Source organism: Ambystoma mexicanum, chromosome 2p (genome assembly GCF_040938575.1).
Source record: "Ambystoma mexicanum isolate Mex_15411 chromosome 2p, UKY_AmexF1_1, whole genome shotgun sequence".
NCBI lineage: Eukaryota > Metazoa > Chordata > Amphibia > Caudata > Ambystomatidae > Ambystoma > Ambystoma mexicanum.
In genome coordinates this window covers 730,808,123-730,835,661 of record NC_090923.1, presented here as the reverse complement: position 1 = coordinate 730,835,661, position 27,539 = coordinate 730,808,123, and the positions used below count along the sequence as shown (strand labels likewise).

General features: G+C 46.2%; 1 protein-coding gene across 1 annotated transcript in view; it reads right to left on the bottom strand.

The window, feature by feature from the left end:
- Positions 1–2,769: 2,769 nt before the first annotated feature.
- KPTN (kaptin, actin binding protein) overlaps positions 2,770–27,539 on the bottom strand; it is a 424,265-nt gene continuing 399,495 nt past the window's right edge. The window contains exon 12 of the mRNA XM_069644343.1: positions 2,770–3,594. Within this exon, the coding sequence (XP_069500444.1) occupies positions 3,433–3,594 (162 nt within the window). The 3' untranslated portion in view covers positions 2,770–3,432. The remainder of the gene's footprint in view (positions 3,595–27,539) is intronic.

The window sequence follows — 27,539 nt, the reverse complement described above, 5'->3', positions numbered from 1 at the left end:
ACGTCTGCAGGCGGACATGGAAACACTGGCTGTGTCATAGACGAAACCAGTGTTTCCAGAATTACCGGGTCACTGGGGTTGTAATGCCCCGGTGATTCCGGCAATCATGGAGGCGGAATGGAAGTACCAGTCCGGCGGCAGCCTGTTGGTTTTTCCAGCACAGCTACCGCCAGACTCGTAATGGGGCCCAAGGGCTTCAATAGTGTTTGGTTAACATAGCTTTGGACTGTGCAAGGTTAAATCTGGTTGTCGGCATTCACCAGTTGCTTCTGTGTTCCCTGTTTGAGGGGACAGAGTTGTTGAGACAGCTATTTCCTTGCTGCATGGAGAGACGGGCGAGGAGTATCATGAACAGTGTACATCAAGATGTGGGGAGTGACGACTATGTACAGTGACTGTGGATTATTGTTGGCTTGTTAGGAGAGTGAATGTGGTTGCAAGATGTTTTGGTGACTTGATGCCTGTGAAGTGTAGTGTGGTGTTCTGGGTAGGTGTGTATAGGTGTAGAGTGTGGCCAGTGTAAGGTGTATCTTTGAGTCATTGGTGTAGTGTACTATAATAATGTCATGTGTTTTATTTTAGGACAGTCACTAACTTAGTGGTCTAGCAGCACTGAGGCCTGTCTGGAAACAAATTAAGATTGCCCACAACTGTGGTATCTCGACATGGTTCTGTGATAGGTAAATGAGAGGGGAATGGAGAGAGCTATGGGGAGTGGGGAAAAAGCATAACCATTGAGAGATCAGATTGAAAGAGCAGAAGATGGGAGTTACTCGTTTCTGTTTACATTTAAGTAATCACAAACTCCCTGATGTAAGTGAAAGGGAGTCCAGAAGCAGAAGGGTGAGGTTGGGGTGCCATTAGTTTTAGGGATATGTTTTTTCAGCAGTTGTTAGTACTTTGTTTAATAGTACCTGTAGCAGGGTGTGTGGTTGTGTGATGTGCTTGAGATGTGCTCAAGCATTTCCATGAATTGTGAAATCCCGGTCTTCGTACTGAATATGCTTACAACCCAATTCAACCCTGGACTCAAGGTCTTGTCACAACCAAGGCTAATGAGGTTGATCCCACCTGAGTCGAGAAGACTGTATGACAAAGACAAATGGGGGAGGAAGGAAGAAGGAGACAGTTGAGGGGGGAATGGTCAAATCAAAGTGGCAAACTTGCTTTGCCATGGTCCGGAATCAATAGGTTATGTATGTTTAAGAGGTCTGGGCTTACCCATAGATTCCTCACCTTGCATGAGGGAAGGCGTACCAGCTATTATAAAGCTACAGTATGATGCACCGGGGGACTAAACTTTCGAGGAGGTCTAGTTCCCTACAAGTGAGGATGCACCACTCAATCCTCTGTGGCCTTTGATGGTAGGCCAATGATCGATGGGACGAACGTAAGTCTAACCTCTAGCTGGGTCATTGTGCGAGGAAAGATGGATGACCACCTTTCAGTGTATGACGTGTTCCGGGTAGCTGTGGATGATTGAAGTAGCTCATGGTGACTCGCAGCATTAGCAGGGGATGCGATCTCTGGAAGATGGGTACAGTGAGTGGTTCTCATTAAGTGGTGTGGTGAGTAAGTGGAGAAGTGACAGGTGCCAGGAGGCTCCACTTGTTGATCTTCAGTGAAGTTAGAAAGCAGAAGTTATTTTCACTTGCTTAATTTTCTCTCTCTGCTTTGAAGCATGATGCTTTGCTTTAAAACACTAAAGGCCTCCTTGAGTGCCATTTATACATGCAATATTAGTTATGTTGTCTTGGCAAGTGGTATGTGTGGCTATTGCCGGTCCAGCTAGAAGACATGCTGAATAACACAAAATTTCAAGGTAGCTTATCACAATATTTCTAATTGGGTTGTTCAGGATTTTCACCTCTATCCCTTATAATACAGTTATTCTGTTCTGCATGTTAGTTTCAGACTTTTTGGTCTTTGCCTTCCAAAGATGTCAAAGGAGCCTCATACCATCAAGGGGAGACGTCCATTCAACTCTACCTACCCTTGATTTACTCAAAGTCAGTGGCTTCCCAGTACTGCTTCTAATTCCTAGTCAGAATTACATATTGCCTATTGGGACCAACTAGTGATTGTCAGCAGCTGTGACCGCAAGAAGGCCACACGTCTCAGAAATTAATTGATACAGCGATGAAGTCCCCTTTTAATCACAGGCCTGTGTTTTAACTGTTTCTGTCAGTTTACAGAATAGCAGATAAAGCTAGAAACTTGAACAAAGTTATGATTAGTGGCAATTTTCAAGGCCTGGCAGGCAGAATATCTGCAGGAGTGCATGCAAAGCATAATAGTTGAGTGCCAAGGCATTTATATATGTAAACATTAAAAGCATCCATTCCAACTCCGTAACCACTCTTGACGAGTGTTGTTTTTTGGTTTTTTTATTATTTTGCAACCATTCTCAAGCTCCAGCCATTCTTTGCTCTGATTTCCAGGTTTTAACTTAAACGTAACTTTACGTTCAGGAGCTGTATATATTTTGTTGGCAGAGTAACATGTTATTGTTGTACCATCCACACTCTGAAGTTCAAACCATCACCTTGGCCTGCTTGCAAAAGGACACATTATTTGCATTTCAAAACCAGCTATGGTCGACATTACCTGCCATGGGTTACAGCACCTGGTCATTAGTGTCTACAGCATCTCCCATTCTAATGGTCGACAGAGTAAGAGCCTGTAACCTCAAGAACAGTTCACGCTTAAATCCAAGATTTGAGACGGACTCATCTATACATTTACAAATCATACACACAATACAATGAATATGACACAAGATAGCTTTATTTAAAGCTCGTCAATAAGGTACCTTTCCTATTAACAATCCTGTGTTAAATATATTTAACATACGACGGCTGTTAGCCAATGTATGGTGCACTGCAAACAAATCTCACAACTGGAAAACCTAACAAGGTCTTTTTCAGACATGCATTTCTAAAATTTGCCATTTGTGGCCCTTTAGTCTGAGATCACCTTGTCAGCAGAGATTAAGAGTCGGCAGTACATAGGGTATGGTTCCATCCAAGAATACTTCATCAAAAGCGTGAAGGTAGTTCAGAGGGAGACAAATTAAATGCTACTTTTGCTACATTGACTGAGAACTACCAAAGTCATTTCAAAATTACCAATAATACCTGATCCGGCTATCCGAAAAATATTACCAACTACAATAAATCGTAATACACTATAATGAGTGAAGATGCTTCAGATACTTTTAACAAATTTCCCTTTTGCTGCAACCGTCCAGAGGCATCATGGTGAATAACTCAAATGTCTTCTTTGGCCAGACTCTGGCAGATTTCTGCACAAACTCCAATCTGTTCCTAAATATAGAATATGAAATATTCTGGTCTTAAATTGCTCAGAGGCTGGAGACCAAGTAAAGTGTTGCCACTGAAAAGGGTTCACAATTAGAATGTCATGATGTGTTCATTGTTCAAGGGTTTTGACTTCACGTGGACCCTCACCACCCACCTTTTCTTCCTCCACTGCACCGTGAGCGGGTTCACTAGCCAAACTTTGCTTCCCTAGTTGTGCAACCTTTTGGCGAAGTCGCTGCAGAACATATTGTGCTGTCTGTCTGAGGCCATGCTGTGAGAGAGAAAACCCACATAAAATTACTTTAGCATAACAAAGTAGCCACACAAACTGAAAGATGGGCTTTTATTTCCAAGGATTGTTTTCTGCTCCTGTCCAGAATATTAGCCAAGTTCCTATACCTTGGCAACACATGTTACAGTCAGGCCAGGAGAAATCCTCTCCATCGCCAAAAGAAGGTGGTCTATTGCCTCGCTAACCTGAAAAAGCACACACAAATTTAGCCTGTTCCTTTACAGAAATCTATATGTCGATGCCATGTTCCCCCCATTGCAGAAGCTCCGATAGTACTCCAATGCTTGAGCTAAAAGGTGCATGTACTGGGAACATAGCAATAGTAATTTTGGCAGACCAGTTACATCTGTGGCACTTGTTGGCCTGACCATTAACAAATAAGGTAGAAATGTAAACCATGTTAAGGAAACAAGGTAAGTCTAAAATAAATGTATGTTAAAGTAACCAAAATTTCCAAGGAGTCATACAGAAAAAGAGCAAATGCTGTATTCCTGGAAAGCGTTCATATAAAACGATAGGAACTTGTGGGTCAACAAAGAATGGATCTGTAAGGATTTCAGGAAATCTGATATAATACATTTGAATGGGACAATAAAAAAAATGCATGTCCTGGCCACAAACACATAAACAAACAGGTCCACAAATATGGGCTCATCATCCAGCTATAAACCCCCACTTTGCTTCTTATAGCTATTGCTGCATAGACATGCAAAGTATGCCCTAGTCTGAAATTATTTCATTTGACTTCTGATTTTCTTGTTTGTTTGGTACAACTTTTGCATTTGGGGAAATACAAATCCTTCCTACAGTCAGACATTGCCTTCCCTCTGGTTCACTGGTAGGTGATTTCACGCCTATTGCAAGGCCATCCTTCAGCATGACTTAACGTAAAGAGGGAAATCCTCATGGAGACTGGAAGAAAGTGAATGCTATCATTTGAGAAATAAAATGTGCATTTGTTTTTCAAAAATAAACAAGATGTTATATGATGTCTTATCAAAAGCAACTAATATCACTCACTAATACAGCATTTGCTCTTTTTCTGTATGACTCCTTGGAAATAGACATATTCCATATCTATGACAGACTCCCAAAGCAGTACCAACGTATGGAGGCGGGAAAAGAATTTAGAATATAGAAATTTAGAATGCCCAATCAAAATGCAGAGTCAAGGACCGCCTTGCCAAAGGCCAGATCCTGCCCATGGATAGAGTCTAAGGAGTCGTGTCGTACAAAATTATGGACCGAAGCCCAAGTGGCTGCTTCACAGATGTTACGAATAGGAACACCCCTTTGCAGGGCAGTAGAGGAAGCCATACCCCTAGTAGAATGGGCCCGTAGGCCTACTGGAGGGTCCTTACCCATACCCCTAGTAGAATGGGCCCGTAGGCCTACTGGAGGGTCCTTAAACGCCAAGCGGTAACATTCAGAAATTGCCAAGATAATCCATCTAGACAAAGTCTGCTTAGTAACAGCTTGTCCCAAACGCCTTCCAGCGTAACCTATAAAGAGCTGATCGTCCACTCTGACACGGGACATGCTTGAAATGTAAAAACTTGAAGCTCTTCTAGGATCCAACCTATGGAGCCTCTCCTCTTCCTTACCAGGATGCGGAGGAGGATAAAATTCCAGAAGAATGACCTTCTAGCGTAAATAAAATTCCGGGACAACTTTTGGAAGAAAGGAAGGACGAACTCTAAGGACAACCCTGTCCTTATGAAACACTGAAGGGTGGCTTAACAGAAAGTGCCTGCAACTCACTCACTCTGCGAGCGGAAGTGACCACAACTAAAAACACAGTTTTAAGGGTTAACAGTCTCAAAGGACAAGAACGTAAAGGCTCAAATGGAGCACCCATAAGGAATTTTAGAACCAGGTTCAAATCCCAACCGGGCACCCGGAAAGGTGACGGTGGGAACACATTAGTGAGCCCTTTCAGAAACTGAGAAATCAAAGGAATTTTGAAATAAGAACACTCATAAGGACTGGGTTGTCCTTGGAGTTCGTCCTTCCTTTCTTCCGCAAGTTGTCTCGGAATTTCACAAGATGCTGTGCCAGCCTTCCCCCAACCGGCGAACCATGGGACATGGCTTCATGACTGAGCTGAAGCGGCTGCAGCATTTCCTGAGGGTAAGGAGTCAACTGCCCGAGCGGCCTTGGCACCTAGACTACCTTGTTTTCCACCTCTGGTACTCCGACGGTTGCCCCTTTGACTTGCAGCTCCCCTCAGTCTACCAAAAGATGAGTAATATCGAAAGGAACCTCCCCTCCATTGTTGTCTCCTAGGACGAAAAGGCAGAGGTTGGCGAACTGCAGCGCTCAACGACTTTGCTGCAGCTTTGGAGGTCTGGAACCTCTCAAGGCTCTTGTCAGCCTTGCTGCCAAAAAGATGTTCACCATCAAAGGGCATGGTGAGGAGCCGGGCTTGCACATCAGGAGCAAACCCTGACTTCCGCAACCATGCACACTTGCGCATTACGGTGCTCGCCGCCATGGACCGGCTGACGCAATCTGCCACGTCCAGACTCGACCGAACGGATTCACACATGGCATCCTTGCCATCCTGAACAAGAGCAAGAAAGCCATCCCGTTCCTCCCCTTCGGGAATGTGTTCAGCCGCCAACGAGACAATTCCACAGAGTATGAGTGAAACATGCTTAGGCACACACGGAGTTGGCTGCCTGCAAAGCCATAACCCCTGAAGAAAACAGTTTCTTCGCCCAGCCATCAAACCATTTGTCGTCCCTATCAGGAGGGGTGGTAGGGCACGACGCCTGTTTTACCGGGGCCATAGCCGTCTGCACCACCAAACTCTCCGGAGTGGGGTGCATAGTCAAGTAGCTGGGGTCACTACTGGCTGGACGATATTTCTTCGGCAAAGACTTGCTCACTGCCGGGAGACTCCCCGAGCAGTCCAAGCCGCTGCCACCCTTCTCTGCAAGGCCATATGGAATGGGAGTACCGGGTCAGTTGGTGGACCTTGGTCAAGGATATGCGTCAGTTCATCCTGCAGAAAATCCACCGGTGGCGCAGACCACCCCAAGTATTCCGTTACCCTGGACATAAGGCGCTATTACGAGGACTCGGTGTGGGTGCCAGGCTCAGGCCTATCGAACTCCACCTCTGGAGAGGTGTCCAAACCACTGGCATCGTGCAACGACTGACGCAGGTCTTCAAGCTTGCTATGACCAGACAAAATCTCGTCAGGTACCTCCACAGGAACCAAACCTCCTTCCTCAGACCCTTCTTCCACCTCAGCGATATTATCCAGAGGTTGGAATGTGGGCACAGAAAAAAGGACAAAGACATTCTTAGCCTTAGCCAGAGCCTTTCTAGGGGGTTCCACCGTGCCACGGGGTACCTCCGACAAAGCAGCCTCGAAAGGCGTCAATGGAATCGGCATCGACATCGAGCGTGGTGCCAACGGCTTCGACACCATCCTCGAGGGCGGAGCCCCGAGCGTGTCCTTCGACCGCCTGGGCGCCGATGGCGTCGACGGCTTCCTCGGAGGCAAAGCCTTGGGAGAGTCCCTCGACGACCTCGGCGCTAAAGGCATCTATGTCTTCTTAGAATACCTCACAGGCTCCAGCGGTCTCAAGGGCGTCGAGGACCAGGACCTGGAGCGGGCAGGTCTAGAGCGATCCACCTTGTCCGATCGAGACCTCGAAGATGCTCGATGATCGCGCTGACCACCCGAGCCCAAAGGCATGCGAGTGGCGGCTCTAGCATGGCCACGGCCGGCGTCTTTCGACGGCGCGGAAGGAACGGGGCCCTGCGACTGAAAAAACAACATCATCACCTGCCGAAGGCAACCAGTGACAGCGCTTCCGTGAGTGCCTCGAAGAGGCAGCGGAATGGCAGGACCTACTCCGGGACCAAGACCCCCAGACTGACGACGACGATGCGGAGAGTTGTCAGTCGAAAGCCTTGCGGATCTCGACTTCCGAGGCTTGGCCACCTTACTGACAGAAAGCTTCTTCTTACGCTCCCGCAAGGCCTTCGACATAAGCCACTGGCAGTCAACACAATCATCCGTGTCCTGGCCCTCACCGAGGCACCAAAGGCAGGCGTCGTGCGAGTCCGTCAACAACATCTTGGACCCGCAGGCCCGACACTTCTTAAAACCTGGCCGCGGGGTGGAAGAAGCCGAAGACATCATGGAAATCTTCACAATGAACAGGTTCGAAGAACCGAAAGAACAGAACTCAGAAGAACTGAGGCACGAGATCTCCGAAGCGAACACGAAGGGTGGTTTAACAGAAAGTGCCTGCAACTCACTCACTCTGCGAGCGCAAGTGACCGCAACTAAAAACACAGTTTTCAGGGTTAACAGTCTCAACAGTCTCAAAGGACAAGACTGTAAAGGCTCAAATGGAGCACCCATAAGGAATTTTAGAACCAGGTTCAAATCCCAACCGGGCACCCGGAAAGGTGAGCCCGGAAAGTGAGCCCTTTCAGAAACTGAGAAATCAAAGGAATTTTGAAATAAGAACACTCATAAGGACTGGGTTGTGCTTGGAGTTTGTGCTTCATTTCTTCCGAAAGTTGTCTCGGAATTTCATTTAAGCCAGAAGGTCATTCTTCCGGCATTTTATCCTCCTCCGCATCCTGGTAAGGAAGAGGAGAGGTTCCATAGGTTGGATCCTACAAGAGCTTTAAGTTTCTACATTTCACGAATGTCCCGGGTCAGAGTTGACGATCAGTTCTTTATAGGTTACGCTGGAAGGCGTTTGGGACAAGCTGTTACTAAGCAGACTTTGTCTAGATGGATTATCTTTGCAATTTCTGAATGTTACCGCTTGGCGGGTAAGGATCCTCCGGTAGGCCTACGGGCCCATTCTACTAGGGGTATGGCTGCCTCTACTGCCCTGCAGAGGGGTGTTCCTATTCGAAACATCTGTGAAGCAGCCACTTGGGCTTCGGTCCATACTTTTGTACGACACTACTCCCTAGACTCTATCCATGGGCAGGATCTGAACTTTGGCAAGGCGAACCTTTTGTCTGCATTTTGATTGGGCATTCTAAATTTCTATATTCTACATTCTTTTCCCTCCTCCACACATTGGTACTGCTTTGGGAGTCTATAGATATGGATATGGAATACGTCAGATGACCCAATCCCCTTGAAGAACAAGTTACTCTCTTACCTGGTAATGTTCTTTCGATGGGATGGTCCGACGACATATTCCTTATCGCTCCCTCCCTACCTGCCCCGCTACAGAATTTCTTATGCGATTGCAGCTTACGTTTCCGCAAGGCTTTCTGTAGTCAACCTGGCAGAAGATTGGTGCCACACGTTCTGGGGAAAAAACTACAACTGAGGCTACGGGCATCGTGCGTCCTACTTATAACATCCGGTGACCTTGGCTCGACGAAGGCCCTTGAGGACAGCGTATCGACGTCATTGACGCAGATGCTGAAATATTTTCCGAAGCAGCACAGCTGTGGTGATTACCTGTCATAGATATGTAATATGTCGTCGGACCATCCCATCGAAAGAACGTTACCAGGTAAGAGAGTAACTTGTTCTTCTCCTTCGATGCTGAATGAAACATTTCTCATTATGACAAACACAAACATGCAAGTCTCAAAAACAAGAAGTGTGATTGAACAAAAGGGAATTGACTAGCACTTACAGTTCAAGGGAGAAAATAAACCCAAGCCACGAGAGTTATAAAGTTGCAAACTCCCGGCAAGAAAATGATTATAAATATAACGAACAACTGCCACTGTTGCCCAGAGGAATTTCAGACTATGGATTCACACAATGAGACAACATGTGGACCTACCTTAAAACAGCTCAAGGGCAGCAGCAGTTCCATGGGGAGGGAAGCGAGACCTCAAATATGTCCATGGCTTTTTTGAAATCCAAGATCGAGGCTGGCCTTTATGTAACCACCGGCCAGCCCCTTTCCAACCCACATGACCACCACACATGCCCCAATCAGAGAGTAGCACAAACCCCAATACACAAATATCATCCGACTCCTTAAGCACCACATCAATAGAAGGAGAGACCATACTATAAAAAGCAGCCAATTCAGTTTGGCACTAGGGAGTAGGAGTAAGGAGTTTGGCAGACAGGGTTGAGAAAGAGGAGTACTGAGAGCAGAGGGCTAGGAGAGAGTTAGGAGAGTGGTAGTGGAGAGAGAGGGAGACCTGAGAGAGGGACCAGAGACACCAGATTATTCCAGGGCAGAATTTAGATTAGGGGCTAGGAGGTACGTTAAGTGCCATTTTACTAGTAGCCATGGAGTTTAAAACAGAGATGATCAGAAAAGGGGTCTTGTAAGGCCCAGAACCCCATAGCAGGGAGGTGGTTAGCAGACAGAAAACATCCTGAGGCCATCCCCGAGACCTTGGGAGAGTGAATCAGTGCTGAAGAGATTCACCTGGAGCCATGTTTTCTTGGAGGAGACCTTCAGAATTTTGCAAGGCCAGAACTTGGTGGCCTGCACCAAAGAGGCTAAGGGAGGCCCCAAAAATCCATATCCGATGGGACGAATGAGCAGACTTCCTAGGACTTTGTAAGAGGTTTTTCCTTTAATTAGGATCTGTGAGCAGAGAAGGATCCTGGTATTTCTTTATTATTGTGAGAGTAAAACCCCAATTCGTTAAATACATATCCTCATGTCAGTGCCTTTGTGCCTCAAGCTAGGCTACCCTACAACTATGTGCCTAACAAGATTTGTAACAGAACTAAAAATAAAAATGTAATGGCCATTCAAATTAATGTATTAAAGTCCCACGAGGATTCAAACGTGTTACTTGGGGTTTAGATATAGACCCCTGCAGTGGGCACATCAACTCTTCATGGTGCCATATGAGATACTGATTGAAAGGCATTAGATGATGGAGTGATGTTTGAGTTTTTCTCTTAAAATAAATATCAATCTATCACTGGGGAAATATTAAGTGAAAGAGGTGATTCGAAATTATCTGCTAAATTTCGAAGTAGTTAGGAAGAGGCTAAGCATCACTATTAAGTACCATCTGCAAAGACTAGATATGTACAAGACACTGGTTACAAGTCATTAAGTTGGTGGTGGCTGTCTCTTAGGGCTATAAGTCATGAGGGTCAAGTGGGTATATTTTATAATAGGAGAAAAACTGATCACAAGTAATTTATTTCAGGTGAGCAGGCGTCCACCTTTCAGCTTCTGGCCATGTTCATCAGTGTCAACAGCTTACGATTGTACATCTATGCTGATGACAAACGGTTCATTTTCAAAGTAGAGGGGTTACCATTGAAAACGTGGATGCTTGATCAGAGTTGGGAACTTGATAAAGAAAAGAAAGAATGGTTAACCACATAGCTAATTTATTAGTACAGAATCGTTCAAAAATGATACCTATGTTGCTGACCCAACTACTAAAATAGGTACAAAGGTCAAAGGAAATGACTGGTGCATCCCCGAGTAATTCTATTTTCGTTAGACAAAGAGAAGGCATTCTATTCTGCAAGAAAGAGTGCTTTGCTAAACAGACACTACGTTACACTCAAGCTAATGTTTGGCTCAGAGAGAGAGTGGAATAATCAGAATAATCACTTTCATCCATGTAGTGGAAAAACAAAGCGTAACTGGTCAAGGCTGTTGTGTCACACTCCCTATTTTTTAAAATATATTCTTGAGCAGCAGGTACAAACAAGTTGTTCAGTTTCTCATAAAAAACAAGTTTTATTATTTCATACCAACAAATCATGCCTGAATCTCATCTTTAAATATAACATACATACACATATAGTACATTTATACACATTAATTGGCCACACAGAGGACCTTCACATAATATTTTGTACATTAGTCCCAACATATAACTTTTGTTAGACACATAAATGAGACACTGACATTTTGCAGTAGCTTGTTTTCAATTCCTTTGCTTTGTTGCATTCGGCCTGCCCTGGTTTAAGACGTGCTGACAGTTATAAAATCAGGTCGACACAGTGTGTTTCGGCCGTCTTGTCACCAGTTGCGGTGTCATAAATAAGCGGACTTATTTTGTTTCACCCCACATTCACCTCCACATCAAAGGTGTAGCCTCCCTGGGACTGCTTTGTAGCGGGCACCGAACATTCAAATTTAAGTGGCAGGTGATCGCTTCCCTTGGTTTCCACCATGCTTAGCGATTTAAACTCCAGGTAGATGCCCTTTCGAGACGTACAGACAGTCTAGAATGTTGCTTTGGGAGCCCCTCACCCACTTCATCTCCCTTAATGTTTCCGTTAAGTGTTAGTAGCCCCCATTCCTCCATGAGGTCTCCCCAGGCCCTAACCCTGTCCTGACGTAACTTGACGGGGTCTGAGGTAGTTTTGCCCACTGGCCAGTCCAAACACCTACAATTCAGGTCACCACATATTATGGTCTATTTTAAGCCTCTATCAACGCACTTAAAAAGGATCTCTTTGACTACGTCCAACATATCTTATTTGGTAATTCTTAAGTTGTTACAACATATATTTATTAACAGGGTGTCAGATTTACCCGGGAAGCTATCTTTGTTGCAAACAAGTTTGATTCCCTGTACATAAGGATTTGGACTGGCCAAGCGCTCTACCTCCGCCCAAACCTTCTTAGAAGCACCTGTCAACAGCCCTGCAGCAGGACACCCCCCCTCTCACCTCTAATTGCATGGGTTTGTACAACTGAGTACCCATCAATAACTGGATACTCCGACAACCAATACTCTTGGAGGGCGAACAAGTCAAAATTTAACAGATCTACACTGCCAGGCTGGAACAAATGTGAAAACCATCTACAATTCCAAGATATTAAGTCCATCTGTGAACACGCACCATACTTATGACCCTTTCATTCAGGGGCCCCTTGCCGCGCATTCAGAGTGGCCGTCATCCACGATCAATCTTCTTCCCTTACAGGGCGACTTTGCCCATCTGCCCGCACTAGAAATTCTCTCCCGTTGGAACCCGTCACTGTTGTTTTTATCGTCAGTTTCACATTTTCCCCAGTGGGGGCAACAATGGATTGCTAAACGCTAAGCACCCCGAGTGCCGATGGAGGGACCCCACCACTGGTGGTAGTGTATAAATCTCATAACCCAGGCCCCGATTGCATCCCCTTCAGCCAGCACCTAATTGAGCACCATACTGGAGGCGAAATGAAGGATCACCTTTTCCACATTGAAGCGGTTCCAGAATTCCAGCCGAGTAATATTCCTCGAGGATAAGTCTGCTAAGGCCTGTAATTTCCACAGTATGGCCAACACCTTAGAGCGATTTAGGAAAACATTCTCCTTGTCCGGGGGTAGTTTATGCAAGACCACGTTGTTGGTAACCTCCTCCTAGTCATTTCCCCTGGCTTGTCTATGTCCCCCCCCTTACTGCTAGATGGCGTTCCTTGAGGGTCATAAAAGAAGGCGCCCTGGGATTTAAAACCATACCCTTGGTTTTAGTCGGGCCCCCTGGATAGGTTTATTCTTCCCTTGTACCTTGAATAACTAGGCTCTCTGGAGCGATCTCCACGAACTGCATGTGATTCACCCTTTCAAGAACCTTTACGCGGGGCCCATATCTGTCGGTTCCTCCCCACAAGTTCCCACTCTCTCTCGTTATCCGGATCATAACTTGTCTCGAAAGAGTTAACAATTTGGACTTGCACATCCACGGGGGCAACCATCGCTACCTCAGGGCGACTACCCTGCCTCCACTCCTGCAGTGATATGATATGGCATTTATAACGCGCCTATACACAAGTGTTTCAAGGTGTGGTGGAGAGGTTTGGGGCCCCCCCGTATAGATCTACCTGCCACCACCCTCAGGCTCTGTTTTGGGGTGGGAGCATGGACAACCGATGGATAAACTGGTACACCCCCTTTCATCCATTTTTCTTCGAACCCTTTTTATTCTTTTGTTTTGTGCCCATTGTGTTACGGGGTAGCAACCCGTTTTTCCCACCTGCCCCGATTGAATATCTTGAACTTATCCGGCACTGGAGCCACCTCTTCCACACTTCGTTGGTCAGGCTGGATCTCATTTAGTAAGTCTTCAGCTACCTGGAGAGTAACTGGAGACACTTGATAGCAAGGAATTAACCCCTCCCCGCCTTCCCTGATTGACGCACCATCTTTACATTGTAAGATTAACACACCCACCTCGTGTCCCCTAGTAGATTTGCCCACTTCCTCCACCACACCCACCTAGTGTCTCCTGGTAGAACTGCCCACATCCTGCACCACTGACAAAGACATTAACAAGGCAGTTGCAATAACCACACCAACCACTGGTGTTTGATGTGGTTCCGCCAGCCTCTGTGTTTGGGGTGATTGAGCCTCTAAGCAACTTATGTAGCCCTCAATGTTGATGGACGCAAGCATCTTTTCCTCATTTGCTTCCGCAGTTGTTATAGCCCTCTGGGATTTGTTAATTACAGAAAGAGCGAGTTCTAGTGCGCTGGAAACCGCTCCCAGGGTAAACATCCGGATCCAGTGGTTGTGGCTCGTACTGTACATTTTTGTTCAAGAGTTGATTTCTGGGTTTTACAAGTACTGGTGGAAAACTCCCGGGCGACTGGGCGGGGGCTTGCATTTCCTTTTGATTGGCACACAACGGGGCTCTGGCTACAAAATGCCATCCGACTTTATGGGTGTTGAATACCTCAGAGCTAGGTAACAGGGGAACCTCTGCCCTCACTGATACCCTTTTCAGAAAAGCAAAACTTGCACACCTTGCGTTGCCCCCAAAAGGGAAGGGTAGGGGTGCTGGAACCCCCAGTCGAACCACACCTGGGGGAGACAACTCGATTAGTTGACCCTTGGCACCAAATTACTATTTACAGGGGCTGGCGACTTGTAATCCCCCGAAAACCCTGGCACTTTTCACAGCCCAGTCTGTCTTTTTCACGACTCCCCTCGGTGTTGACTCTTTGGGATACAGGGAGAAGTTAATGGGACTTAACTCCCACCCCCCCCTCGTATGTTACCTATTTGTTCTTTCCTGGTAGCGTCTTTTATCACATGAACACGTGGGGACGCGTTTGGGGCATTGTTATGGGGGAGGGCCGGATCCCCAAAACCATCCGTCATTCTAGAGCCCGTCCCAGACCCCTTTTCCATCAAGCAACATGAAAAAGATAATTCCCTACAGACTAGCAATTCCAGATCAGTAATTCCTTCCTGGGGAAGGTTCTGCCCTCTAGTCTTGTCACACCCCAGGGCATTAACAAGGGGCTCAAGGTCGACCCTAAGGGAAATCAGAGTGGAAACACATGCACAATTCAAGGATTTATCCCCCATGCCAGAGCATAGTAGACAGGCCTTTGTCATAGAATCGAAGAACGCCTCCTTTGAAGCCTGTCGGGAGTGAGCCAGCAATTTAGGGGCATGAACTTGAGCCACCGTTGATAATGAAACTTTTCACCCAAGGGTAGTAGCTTTTGACTATTATGTTTTTTTGCTGACTTTCCCACCAGAGGAAATGTGTGCAATGTAAGCTTGTTTCTTAGGCCTGAAGCCATATCCGGCAATCCCACCTAGACGGTGGCCCTAGATAGTCAAGGGAGCGGAGTCCAAGGGTAAAAAACAAACCAGGGCCTACAGTCAACCACCTTTTGTTATCTCTATTTTCAACAATTTACTACATTCTTTTAGGAGATTAATCAAAAGTACTCGGCCACGGCAGTAACAAGGATTCCTGGCAGGGGAGTATACCAGGAGGTCCATTCAAGTTGTAAAAAGGAAATGAATACATAAGGAAAATGTGGCAGCGCGGCTTAAAGGCGCAAGCCAGCAGTCACCGCCGCAGCCAACACCTGCTGGTCACACGATAGTCACAGTCGCTACGCTCCTATGATTTCTCAGAAAAAAGTGAAACTTCACGGGAGCCGACACCACCTCTGGTTTTTCAGCACAAGTTCAGTAGCCTCTCCCCACCACACTACCTCTGCCTCGTGACAATTTACAGACGGCTCAAAGGTAATATGCCTCAACAGTAATAACAGCAGTCACCGCTCAGCCCCGCCGCCAAACAGAGATGAGCGCTTTGTTTGCAGCAGGCACTTTAGAAGAGTCAGCAGGCCAATGAACGGTTAGTCCAGACGAACCAAATGAGGGTGTTTGCCCCTTTCTAACTGTGTTAGAGGTACATAAAGCAGTGCTTGATGAAGTGTATAACTGCTATGGCCCACAAACGATACGCCATGGGCTCATGTTAGGGAGAATTCTCTGTTTAGGCTGAATTTCCTAACTTAGTGAGTCCCCCAGCAGCTTTGCTGGATTTCTGGAGTTTTTTTTTTCATCCTGCCAAGAGTGAGACTCTTTCTCCCACTCTTGGACATGATTTGTGGTATTTCTTTGAATGTTAATGTGTTCTATGGGCTATGGGGTCTTTTACTCCGTAGGGTCTCATGTGTTTTGCTATGTGTGTTACACAGCACCTTCGTGCCGTAACACTGGGGTGTCCTAGGTGACCCCCACCATAGACTACATACCCTGGGCCTGACTACTGTCTCCCAGGGCATGTAAAGTCACCATTGGCTTTACTAGACCTAAATTTACTAACAGAACCAGTACAAACCACCCTATTGTGGATGTACTGGTAGGGGTAATTCGATTACCCCTGGGTCTGTTATTCGAGGGGGCACTGTCCCGTCCCCCCTCGTCGAGTTTTGGCTGGTGGCAGTGGATACTACTTTTTATATTCAACCGCGAATATATTCCTATGGGATTTACCCATTGTTCGAGGCTAATACTTTTTTCACATTAGTCTCTAACATACCGCCGGTTTATTTAATTAAAATAAATTCACCGGTTGGTATTTTCTGCCAGAACTCGGTTTTTAAAATGGCGTATGTGTTTGCCTCTAACTCCAAACCAAAGGTTGAGCCCTTTGTTCCACTTTTGGTGGGCTTCTGCACAGAAGCCCTCCAGAGTGGTGCCATTCTGTCTCGGTACCACAGGGAGTGTGGGAGGGGGTTTAGGCACCCTGGACTGAGTTGCCTTGCCAACTCAAGTCGCACTCTGGTGTGATTGGCCCAAGTGGTGAGCCGCCCCGCTCACCACTTAGCATGTTTGATTGACAGCTAGGCTGAATGAATGGGGGTTTTCTACATAAAAGCAGGGCTTTTGGGACTGGAACTTCAGAAGTCGCCACAGGTCCTAAGAATCCGACGAGGGTAAAGCTGAGCCGACCTGCAACGACGACACCTCCGGTGGAGCCCTGCTGAACCGACTCACCACTTCCCAACGACAGAGGAGATCTCCCTGCTGGAGAGTCTTCTTCCCTTTGACTGGTGGGAACAACCAGTCCCTTGCCTTTTCTTCGCTGCCAGGACGTCTAGTGGTCGAATTGTCCGTGCTGAGCACCCCGGCAACCGGACAGCCACTAACCACTGTACCGCGACCAAAAGGTGGTGCCTTGTGACTGAGCACTCCACGGCTGGTCTCTTCCCTGGTGGTGCAACGATCTCCAACTTTCCTCTACGACGAGATCATCTCTTCTTCTGGCAAAGCCCCGACTTGCATCCACCACCAGGAACAACTGCCCCCGTCGGAGCTGTCTCTTCACTCTCAAGGTACTGTGTCCGCCTGGCTTCCCTTGTGACGGTTAGCGTGAGGTGTCTTAAATCCTTACCTTTCCACTGGGCCGCCTCCAGACCTTCTTAACTTTTGTTCTAAAACTGGTCCAACCTTTCTGTGACATTTTGCTACAAAGACTTTTGCATTTCCACTGTGATACTTTTGGGACATACCGCCTTGCCTCTCTCTGAGTGGGCCTGGCCTCTGAACTTTGTGATCTACAGTAGACCCTGCCTTGCTTGCCTTGCATTTGCTTTGTAAAAGTGTTGGTACTGAGTTGGTTTCATACCCTGCCTTTTTCTCTCCCTCTCTAACAAATACTAGAGTGCCATCTAGGTTAAGCACTCACCTCTGTCTGCAAATAAGTGGTGTCTTTGAACCTAGACTTGTCGAAATATTGTTATGGGATTGATATATACTTATAGTAACTGTGATTGAAGTTGTTTGCCATATTAGTGCCAGTGTGTTTTTCATAGATGTGTTTTTAAATAAATAATTATATATCTTTACACCCAAGCTCTGATTCGTGTCTGCTTGTCCTACTGTGTGAATTGCCCTATCTTGTATACTCCATAAACTGCCTAACTCGTCTTGAGAGAAGTCTGACTGCTCAGCCACAGCTACCAGGTAAATCTGGGTGGTGCGGACTGCTACCAATTGGGTTTACTGCTAACTCCTGTAGTCTTAAACTTTTTGCAGTGGTCCCAGAGGGAACTGCACAGGTTTCTGCCTAACAGCTCACACAGTAATTTAGCGTGTTTATGCCGGGACACAACAGTGGCATACACTTCGCTTTACTGGTAAAGCTCACCTTGATCACAAAGGCAGGAAGGCAGGAAGGCACGCAGCAGAAACAGCGCAAGTCCTGCAGCTGTCAAGTGCGAGAGATGCTGCACAGAGGCACAGCTATCACAGACTGCCACAGACTGCTCAACTCTCTCTCCAACTGTGCTCTGCGGTGGGAGAGAGTCTTTAAAGGCAAACTTCTCCTAGGATAGCAGCCACTGAAAAAATACTCCGGGATCGCCAGCTGCCACAAACTGCTCAACTATCTCTACAACTGTTTAATTGACCAAGGCACAGAACCCAAACCGCCTTTACTGGACCTAAAAAAACAGTTCAATGACTTCAAAGACTCAGGGAAACTTGCCCTGCTCTTCATGCAGGACCCATCAGCAGCATTCGACTTCGTCGACCACCAGACACTCTGCAACCACCTCACCACAACATCAAACATCTCCCTAGCAGCAACACACTGAATCAGATCTTTTCTAGAAGACAGATCCTCCTGTGTCTTCACGGACAACAATGCTGCCCCACCTAGACTAGTGACCCGCAGAGTCCCACAAGGATCCTGCATCTCCCCAACCCAGTATAACTTATACTGAACCCCTTTTGATCATCTGGATGTCCTCAGCATAGCCAACAAATATGATGCCGACAACACCCAAATCCTCCTACCTCTCTCAAGCACCTAACCCCTTGACGCTTCAACCATGAACTCAGTTTCTGACATCATTCAAAACTGGATGGCAACCCAACAGTTATGCCTCAACGATGACAACCGTAAGCTCTCCATTGTAGGCTCTCACTCCACCTTCCTCAGCATGGACCCAACCTACAAAGCATTTGACATTGACGAAAATCAGATCCAAACATCTTCTGCAGCCAAAACCCTGGGCATCTACCTAGACGCCATCCTTGACCTTTCTCGCCAGGTCAACACCATTGCCTCCTCCGCTGCCTACACAGCAAAACTACTGATCGCGAGTAAGCCATTACTGACTACAACCAACCGCCACACCATAGCTAGAGCCATCACCAGAGCCAAACTGGACTACTGTAACGCTCTCTTTGCAGGAACCTCTGAACGTTATTTCTGCAAGATGCAAACCATCCCAAACAATGCCCTCCAAGCAGCCCTAGGTTTGTCCAAGCTTGACCATGTCACAAAGGCTAGGAAAGAAGCCCACTGGCTCCCGATCCGTGAACAGATTAAATTCATGACCCTCTCCATCACACACAGTACCACAAACACTGCCCCGGCCTAACTATCACGCCGGGTGGGAAAATACACCCCCTCTCACTCCTTAAAATCAACAAACAGCCATCTTCTCAGAGTGCCCACCTTCACCAGAAAGACTGCAAGAGGACACAGCTTTACAGTCATGCCCGCCAACCCCTGGAACAATCTCCCCATCACCCTGAGAAGGAAACCCTCCTACTGGACCATCAGAAAAAAAAATCTAAAAACTTGGCTTTTCGCCTTCAAGCACCCTGAGCTAACAGACTAAGACAATCGGATACCTGTCTCCCCCTCGGTCCCCCCCTTACTCCTCGCACCAAGACTTTAAGACACCAGGTCACCCCACCCTCCTCGGTGTGCTTTGCATTTGTTTCACGTATTCTCTGCATTCTGTATTTTTTTGTCTCACAATGTAAGAACTAGCGCCTAGATATCCAAGGGTTCAGCTTGGCAGGGGAGTATACTAGGAGGTCCATTCAAGTTGTAAAAAGGAAATGTACCCATGTTGCAAAATACCTGGCAGAGAAGTAAAACCAGGGAATCTAGAAAACTCATGAAGGAGGCCTTGGTGAGTAGAGGCACCGATCGTTTGAAGTTGTGAAGTTGAACAAAGATTATTTGGGACAAGATACCGGGCAGGGGAGTACACAAGGAAATCTGAAGAGCTCAAAAGAGGATTGCTGATAAAGAAGCACATCAGGTAATCCGCCAAAGTACAGAAGTTAAATAAACTCGTGTGGAATTTCTCATCTGAATAAGAACTCTTATGACTCCCGCATAAAGAAATCAAGGAGAAGCTGAATGTTATAAAAACCCTTTTGTGAATTCACTAGAGAAACCAAGTAAGAGTTGAACATTATGGAATGTGTTGTTTGCACAAGAAATTTCTGAAGCTGATCTGTTTGAAAGAGACACTTGCTATTTTGCCTACAAATCCAGGGGAAGGGAATCGCCCTCTGGATCCAAAGGTTTCTCTTTGGAAAATACTTTTCTGTTGGATTTACTTATTTACTTTTGGATTATGAACACTTTTTGGGAACCATAAATCAGGGACATTTCCTTGCACCCTTAGTTGTTAATTTCTAGTGTGAGGGCCAGATTAGAATGTTTTGGACACAAGGACAGTTTCTAAGTTTAATGACGTGACACAGACTGATCTTTAGTTTTAGTTTCCTAGGCAGGGACAATTACAACTTTGCGCCTGCCTCTTATTTCTGACCTTTCACATACAACATTGAATTACTAGTGCCAAGGCAGACCTAGTACTGCTTATGAATATTATTAGCCTATTTACTAAGCGCAGACTTTGCTTCAGGAAACAACAGAGTGCTTTACAATCATAGGGGGATGAATTTGGTGAGGGAAGCATAGAGTGGGGAGCAAACGGGGGAGGGCAGGCAGTTTGGTAGCAAGGGATCTACAAGCAATCAGGGGTGTAAACAGTAGGGATCTGGTCACCCAGTCTCAGTTATGGTAGGGAGTGGAGGGTGTGGACCTAGTGTTATGGAGGGGCCAAGCATTAAAAAGAAGGGTCTTAAGCCCCTTCTGGAACTGTAGAAGCAAGGGGGCAAGTCTGGTATTGATAGGGAGGTAGTTTCTGATGCTTATTGATGTCAAGGCACACCTCCCAAAGTCATCAACAAGCAATCATGGTGACTGTGGCCTTAGAAACATTGAGCTATTAGCGTTTTCCATTTCAACTGTTCATCACGAAAGTACACTGCAGAAAAGGGAGCAGATTGCATGCCCCCCACAGTACTAAAATAAAGGATAAGTTACTCACTGTAGTAACTACTCTACCCCTAATCCAATGTCCCCTTTCCGCCAATCAATTTGGGAGTTCCCGCCATGTAGGGAAGGGACCAAAGCCTTAGCAAGCAACAGCGCGCTTCCCCTTTAAGAATTTCATGCACTGATACAGAGCGTGGGATGTGGCCCTTCCTCTCAGTCCCTGATCCACCGAGAGGACCGAAGGACTAGCTACTATTGTAGGAGGGTGGAGGACAGGCATATAGAGGAAAGGGAACATTGGACTAGGAGTATTCTAAGCACTACCGTAAATAACCTTATTCCTACGTCCCGTCCCCTTTCCTCTATATTTTCAGGGGAATACCAAGCACTGCTCAAACTGCTCAAATATGTTTTTTAGAACCACCTGCCTCAAACTGCCCATCATCTCTAGAAGTACTGTCCACATAGTATTGCCTACAAAAGACCGAAGTGGATGCCAAAGGCACGGTCTTGCAGATGGCCTCCCATGGTACATGCTGCTGTAAGGCCCCTTGTAAAATTAACACGAAGGACTGGAGTGGAAACTTTACCTTAAACTTCATAGGTGTGAGGAATGCACAAAAACTCTCCACCTAGCGATGGTGGTCTTTTCTTCCTTCCTGCCCATAAGGGCACCACCAAATGTAACAAAAAGCTTGTCCGAGGTACTATGAGGTCTCGTCCTCTTGAAATAAAACCTCAAGGCCTTGCGAACTTCCAAACAATGCAGGATTCGATCAGCTTCTGTTTGATGATCTGAAAAAAAGACTGGGAAGGAGATTATCTGGTTATTTTGGAACTCCCAACTGTGAGTTTACTTTTGGCAGGAAAGAAGGATGAGTCTGCAGGCCTACCTTATGCCTGTCAAAAGAGAGATGAGACACCAGGACGATAAGGCTTGCAATTAGCTGATCCTGGGAGCCGATTTAATGGCCACCACGAAGGCAGTTTTGCTTGATGGCAGACACAAGTCTACCGATGCCACAGGTTAGAATGGTTTGTGCGCTAATGCTGTTAAATACGACCTTAATATCAAAATTCAAGTGGCATTTGATAACTCGATTGGAAAGCAAGACTATTATTTCATTGTTGGAGAAGGTTGCCCTAACAGCTGCCAGATAGGTCCTGTACAATGATATCGGAGTCCTGGAATGGGTTAGACTTGACAGGAAGGTTAGAATACCATCTATTAAGGCCTGCAAGGGGTCTTGAGATATTTCTAACATCCAATGGCAAAATCTTAGCCACCTGCCTTTATACTGAGATAGAGTAGATGGCTGCAGCCATTACCCCAAGACTGTCCTCTGTGGAGAATCCTGCGGATCCCCAACTAAAGCCCTGCCTAAAGTCTCCTCCCAGTTAGCCAGGAGAGGGCAGGCACTTCCTGATTCCAATCCTGGGGGTGGTGTGCTGCGGGAGGATTACCTGGGTGGAGACAAGGCCCTGGGGAGAGTTTGCAGAGTGAGACACAATAGGTTTCCTTGAAAAAGGAATAATCTTATCACAGATTTGGAGGAGGAATTGCCTTATGGCCATTCCGATATATATCTCAACCTCCTAAGGATGAAAAGGTAAACTGTAAACCTCGTGTTTAACCCAAAGAACCAATCTTTTATACCCTTTAATCCCCATATCCCACACAATGCAAAAGGTATGATAACAGGAACGCAACCATGTGACTTTTTCTGCATCATCTGTCTCTAAAAAGGTTAAACCGTGTACCTGCTCTTTTAATAATATCAAGGGAGGAAACACCATCCTCAACCCTTTTAAAGATGTAGAGAAATTGAATTTTTCTAAGGTGGACTGCATGTCCCAGAATCCCTCACAGTCTGTCAAGAAGAAGAGGGATGAAGAGACATGCAGGAGTCAAGGCCAGGCAGGCAAGCCTAACAGCTTTTGGCAAGGTCAGGCAATTAGTTCTAAGGGCCTGTACCTGAAACAAATGAACCCACCTAAGGGGCATAAAAGGCTGCAGAAGGAAGGAGCAGTAGAAAGAAGCTGGAGCAGGAGATGGAAGGTCAGCAGAAGCAGCAGAGCACAGGGCTGGCAATTCACAAGGAAGTGTGTCCACAGAAGGGTGCCGGAGCAGAAGAGGGGCACATTTCACCTGCAGGCTCTAAGTTTGTCCTGAGTTCACAAACCCGGTTTGGCTGTGGCAGCATTGGAAGAGACTGGGAGAAACAGGCATTCAAGCCTTTCCAGGTGCGCTTAATTGCTGTGAATGCAAAGCTAAAGTCATGCATCCACCCAAGGTCCGTATGCAGAAGCAAGCCGAGGGAATCTGGAGAATGGAAGACTCTCCCTGAATAAGACCGGATCTGAGACACCAGTCTAGCAGAAGGGTGTGGGTCCCAAGAGTGGCAGTAGCAGTAGAAGAAATCGAGCCGGGAAACAGAAGCCGCCTGCAGTCACAGTGATTCTGATTTCGGAAATGGAAGCTTAGTTCTCCAAATCAACAAGTAAACCTTGCTGGTAACTAGCCAGCTTTATTCAGACTTGCGTACACATAAAAGCGAGTAAAAGTTGTTCGCAGAAGTGAGGAGTCGTTTTAAATACGGAAACGTAACACATGCTTATATTAACAAAGCTGAAGTACCCGCGTGTAGTGAAAGCTTCTCTTTTCACGATTGTTAAAAATAGGTTGATGCAGCGCAGTCGCATGGCTCCTATTAACAAGGAGAATGTTGCTGGTAAACTTATTGAGGCAGAACATACTTTCCTGAAATGTTACAAGCACAGATTAACATCAGAAGAGGTTACGCATGAATCAATGTTTCCCTATTACCTTGGAAGCTTAATGCTGACCGGAAGGTGGGAATGCGCAACCTTTGACTTTTGAAGTGACAGTTGAAGATCAAAACGAAATTGCCTGTGTTTAATTTCATTTCTATGAATAAACTGGCTTCTTGTAACATACTGAACACTGAAGTAGAAGTTGTAGAAGTGGCTGAAGCTGAACAAAGTACAAGTATTACCCAAGCCAGCAGACCAGACCCGTGAAAGTAAATCCAGCTTATTTAAGAACTGAGCACCACTATTTTAGAGTCACTGAAGCTGTCGTCTCAGAGTCCTCTAATTATCGGTGACAGGGTTATCCTAGGCTGAAAGAGTGGCACTACAGCTTTGCGGTAACTACTGGAGGAAAAGGTGTATATGACGCTGGGGAAGGGAGATGGGTACTTGTTAAAAAGATAACATTTAAAATCTGTAGAGCAGAGACTGTTAAAATTGAGAAGAAATAGTGCGGAAGCTAAAGACAGATTTTGTGGTAGCTAGAAGACAGAAAAGGAAAGGCAAAGAGGCTGCCTGTACTTGCTATACAAGAGAGAAGAGTGCCTTGCCAGCCTAAAGAGGTCCAAGAATAACATTTTAAGTTGCAGTAGCATCAGTAGAACTGTGGTCGCCAACACTTTGTCAGGACTCTAGCAGAGTTGAATGTAGTAAAAGCAGAAGTCAACTGTAGGGGCCAAGGGAGTGTGCTCGCACAGTATCGTTGCTGGAGAGAGAGCAAACCCTAAGCAGAAGCATCCTGAAATGAAACCTACGTCATGTCAAAGTGATTCCTGTCCGTCCACCCTGTTTGTAGAGTGAAAGACATCCTCGCTCCCCGGGTAACTAAGCTTGTTAATTGTTCATTCGCTGAGGGTAGTGTACCCCTATTCTTGAAGGAGGCCTGCGTGACGCCCCTGCTAAAAAAGGATTTTCTAGATCCCTTTATTTTGGACAACTATCATCCGATTACCAACGTACCCTTTTTGCTTAAGATTGCGGACAAAGTGGCACATTCTCAATTCCAAATGTTTTTGGAGGATAAGGATATTTTATTGTCTTGTCAATCCGGTTTCAGGAAAGGGCATGGTACTGAGACCACCATACCATATTTGCAGACTAATCTTCTATTGAATATGGACCACAGTCAGTTTATCCATCCTTATGCTGTTAGATATTTTGTCAGCTTTTGACCTTGTCGACCATGGTTTACTCAAGGGCAGGCTACAGTCCGTGGTTGGGTGTTCCCCAAAAGCTGCCAACTGGATTGCATCTTTCATTGGCCCCAGGAATTCCAGGGTAAACATAGGCAAAATGTGCTCAGACCACTCTCTTATCACCTGTGGCGTGCCGCAGGAATCGTGCATTTCACCTACCCTATTCAATGTGTACCTAATCCCTTTCCTGCTCTTGCTACTCAGCCTTTGTGTCCACATGTCCAACTATGCTGACGATAAACAGGTAACAGTCAAATTATCAGGCTCGTACACTGGGGATGCAACCAAACTGAATACCATCTATAAAGCCATCCACGCATGGATGGCGGCCAACTCCCAGGCTTTAAATGCCAACAAAAACTGAGCTTCTCATTGTCGTAACCACAGCAAAACGGAAATCCTTGCCAACCGAGTATGGGCAGTTCCTGCTCATGGGTACGTTGGTCCCAGTGGCCGAGAAGGTAAAAACCCTTGGCCTTGTCCTGGAGTCCGATTTGTCCGTGACACATCCGGTTGCTCTGATCCGGTCTGCGTGTGGGCTGCTCACAAAGCTTCTCTGGTTCATCTGCTCTTTTCTTGCGCAGGAGAACCTAGCCACTTTGGCATCTGTTCTCATCAATACGCGCTTAGATTATTTCAAACGCCTGCTCAGTGGCTGTGCCCACACCTCTATAGCAGCGCTGCAGGCCTCTCAGAACGGGGCAGTGAGGGCCATCTCAGGGCTCTCCAGGCCTGTGCACATTACAGCAGTTAGGCGCAGCCTACCCTGTCTGCCGGTTAAGCTGAGAATAAGACACAAGGTTCTGACCCTCACTTATAAGTGTGTCATGAATACGGCACCCCGTGTTCAACTTCAGATCTCTGTTCGTCCTCTCAGACCCCAGTAACATAGGCTGGTTAAACCTAGATTTAAACTGGTAAAGTCGGGTGGTCTCAGCTTTAATGTACAAGGTCCCGATTTTAGGAATATGCTCCCGCCTGAACTCAAAGCCCTGGATAACACGGCTACGTTTAAAAAGGAGCTTAAGACACTCCTGTTCAATCTCGTGCCCGATTAGGGATCTGTGCCATTCAGTATTTCTGTCCGCATATCTGACTCTTGAGTTTTGCCCTGGATTCTCTTCCTCACACCCCTTCAATGCTATCTGTCTCGGTTGTCTGTCTGTATTTGTTTCCTTGTGTGCGCCCTGAAGCCTTCAGGGGTGCGTGCGGCGCAAAGATACGAATTTTTAAAGAATAAATAACTCCTGACAAACTGTATGTAAAAGATGCTGTAGAAGTTGCAAGTAGAAGAGTTGTTAAACAGAAGTGGTACTTTTGTCTTCAACTTTACCCATCCTTTCCTGGAAGGAGGTTTTACAGGAATCCCATTGGTGCCGTTTTCTTTGTGGAACTTGGAAAGGGAATCTTTTCATCGAGCAAGGAAGGAACTGTTACCAGTGGATTTTATTTGTGTGAACTTTTGTTCCTTTGGAGCTTTCTAAAACTTTATTCAAAACTTTACTGTTCCATGGAAGAAATTAACTTTGGGACATTCCTGGGGGAGCAAGATCTGCCCAGGACAAGTAGACGTCATCCAAGACAATGGCTGTTTGGCCAGCTTTTTTTTTGTTTTGAAAACATTTTTATTTTTTTATTAACCACAGTATAACTTAAAGATTTGTATACGCTTGCATGACAATATACAACCGATTGAGACTGCGTGTGTCCCACCACCCCCAACTCCTCTCCCACCCCCCTGCCTATTCCACCTACATTGTTCAGCTTCTATACATCGAACTGTACTACACATATACATTATCTCTACTCTGCCAATTGTGTCAGGCATCTGTGGCCCTTTGAGAATCAGCATGTGCCAAGGCCATCAATTCCTGCACCATTTGCTTCCACGAATCTAAGTCCACGTTTTGTTCTTCTTGGCCCCGACGGACCACCTCTTGCCACAATGAGGTTTCTGCCAGCGTCCATCTTTGGAGATCCCTCCACTACTGTTGTACATCCGGACCTTTGTGCGCTTTCCAACCCATTGCTATCCTACGTTTCGCCAGAATGTATGCCAGGTCTTTCAACTTACTCACATGTCTTGCCTGCTTCGGGTGCGCAAAAATACCAAGCATACAGGCTGTGGTAGATTATATGTCTAATGTTATACCTGCCTTAGCTAAGGCCTGGGCTATCTCTACCCAATATTGTCGGATCTTGATACAAGCCCAAAACATGTGCACCAGGTCCGCATTGATCAGTCCGCATTTTGGGCAGGTCTGTTCCGTTGCATTGCTAAATTTAGCTATCTTCTTAGGGGTTAGATACGCCCTCAGCTGGAGCTTTGCATTTCTAGACTTTTTTTGTGATAAGCTAGTGCTCTACCCCATACTAAATCTCTCAATTGCTCCTGCAAGTTTGCTTCCCAGCTATGCCTAGTATGCTCCAGCATATCCCCCCCGCCCTGACATTAATAACTTCTATATTCTCAACACTGTGCCTTTACATTTCTGCTTTACCTTGGTGAGGAGTGAAGCGTGTATTATATGTTGTCATTCGTGTATGCCTATTTCTGAAGTGAGTGCCCTAAAGTTAGCAGTCTACCTTCTCGTAGTAAGAATCCCACC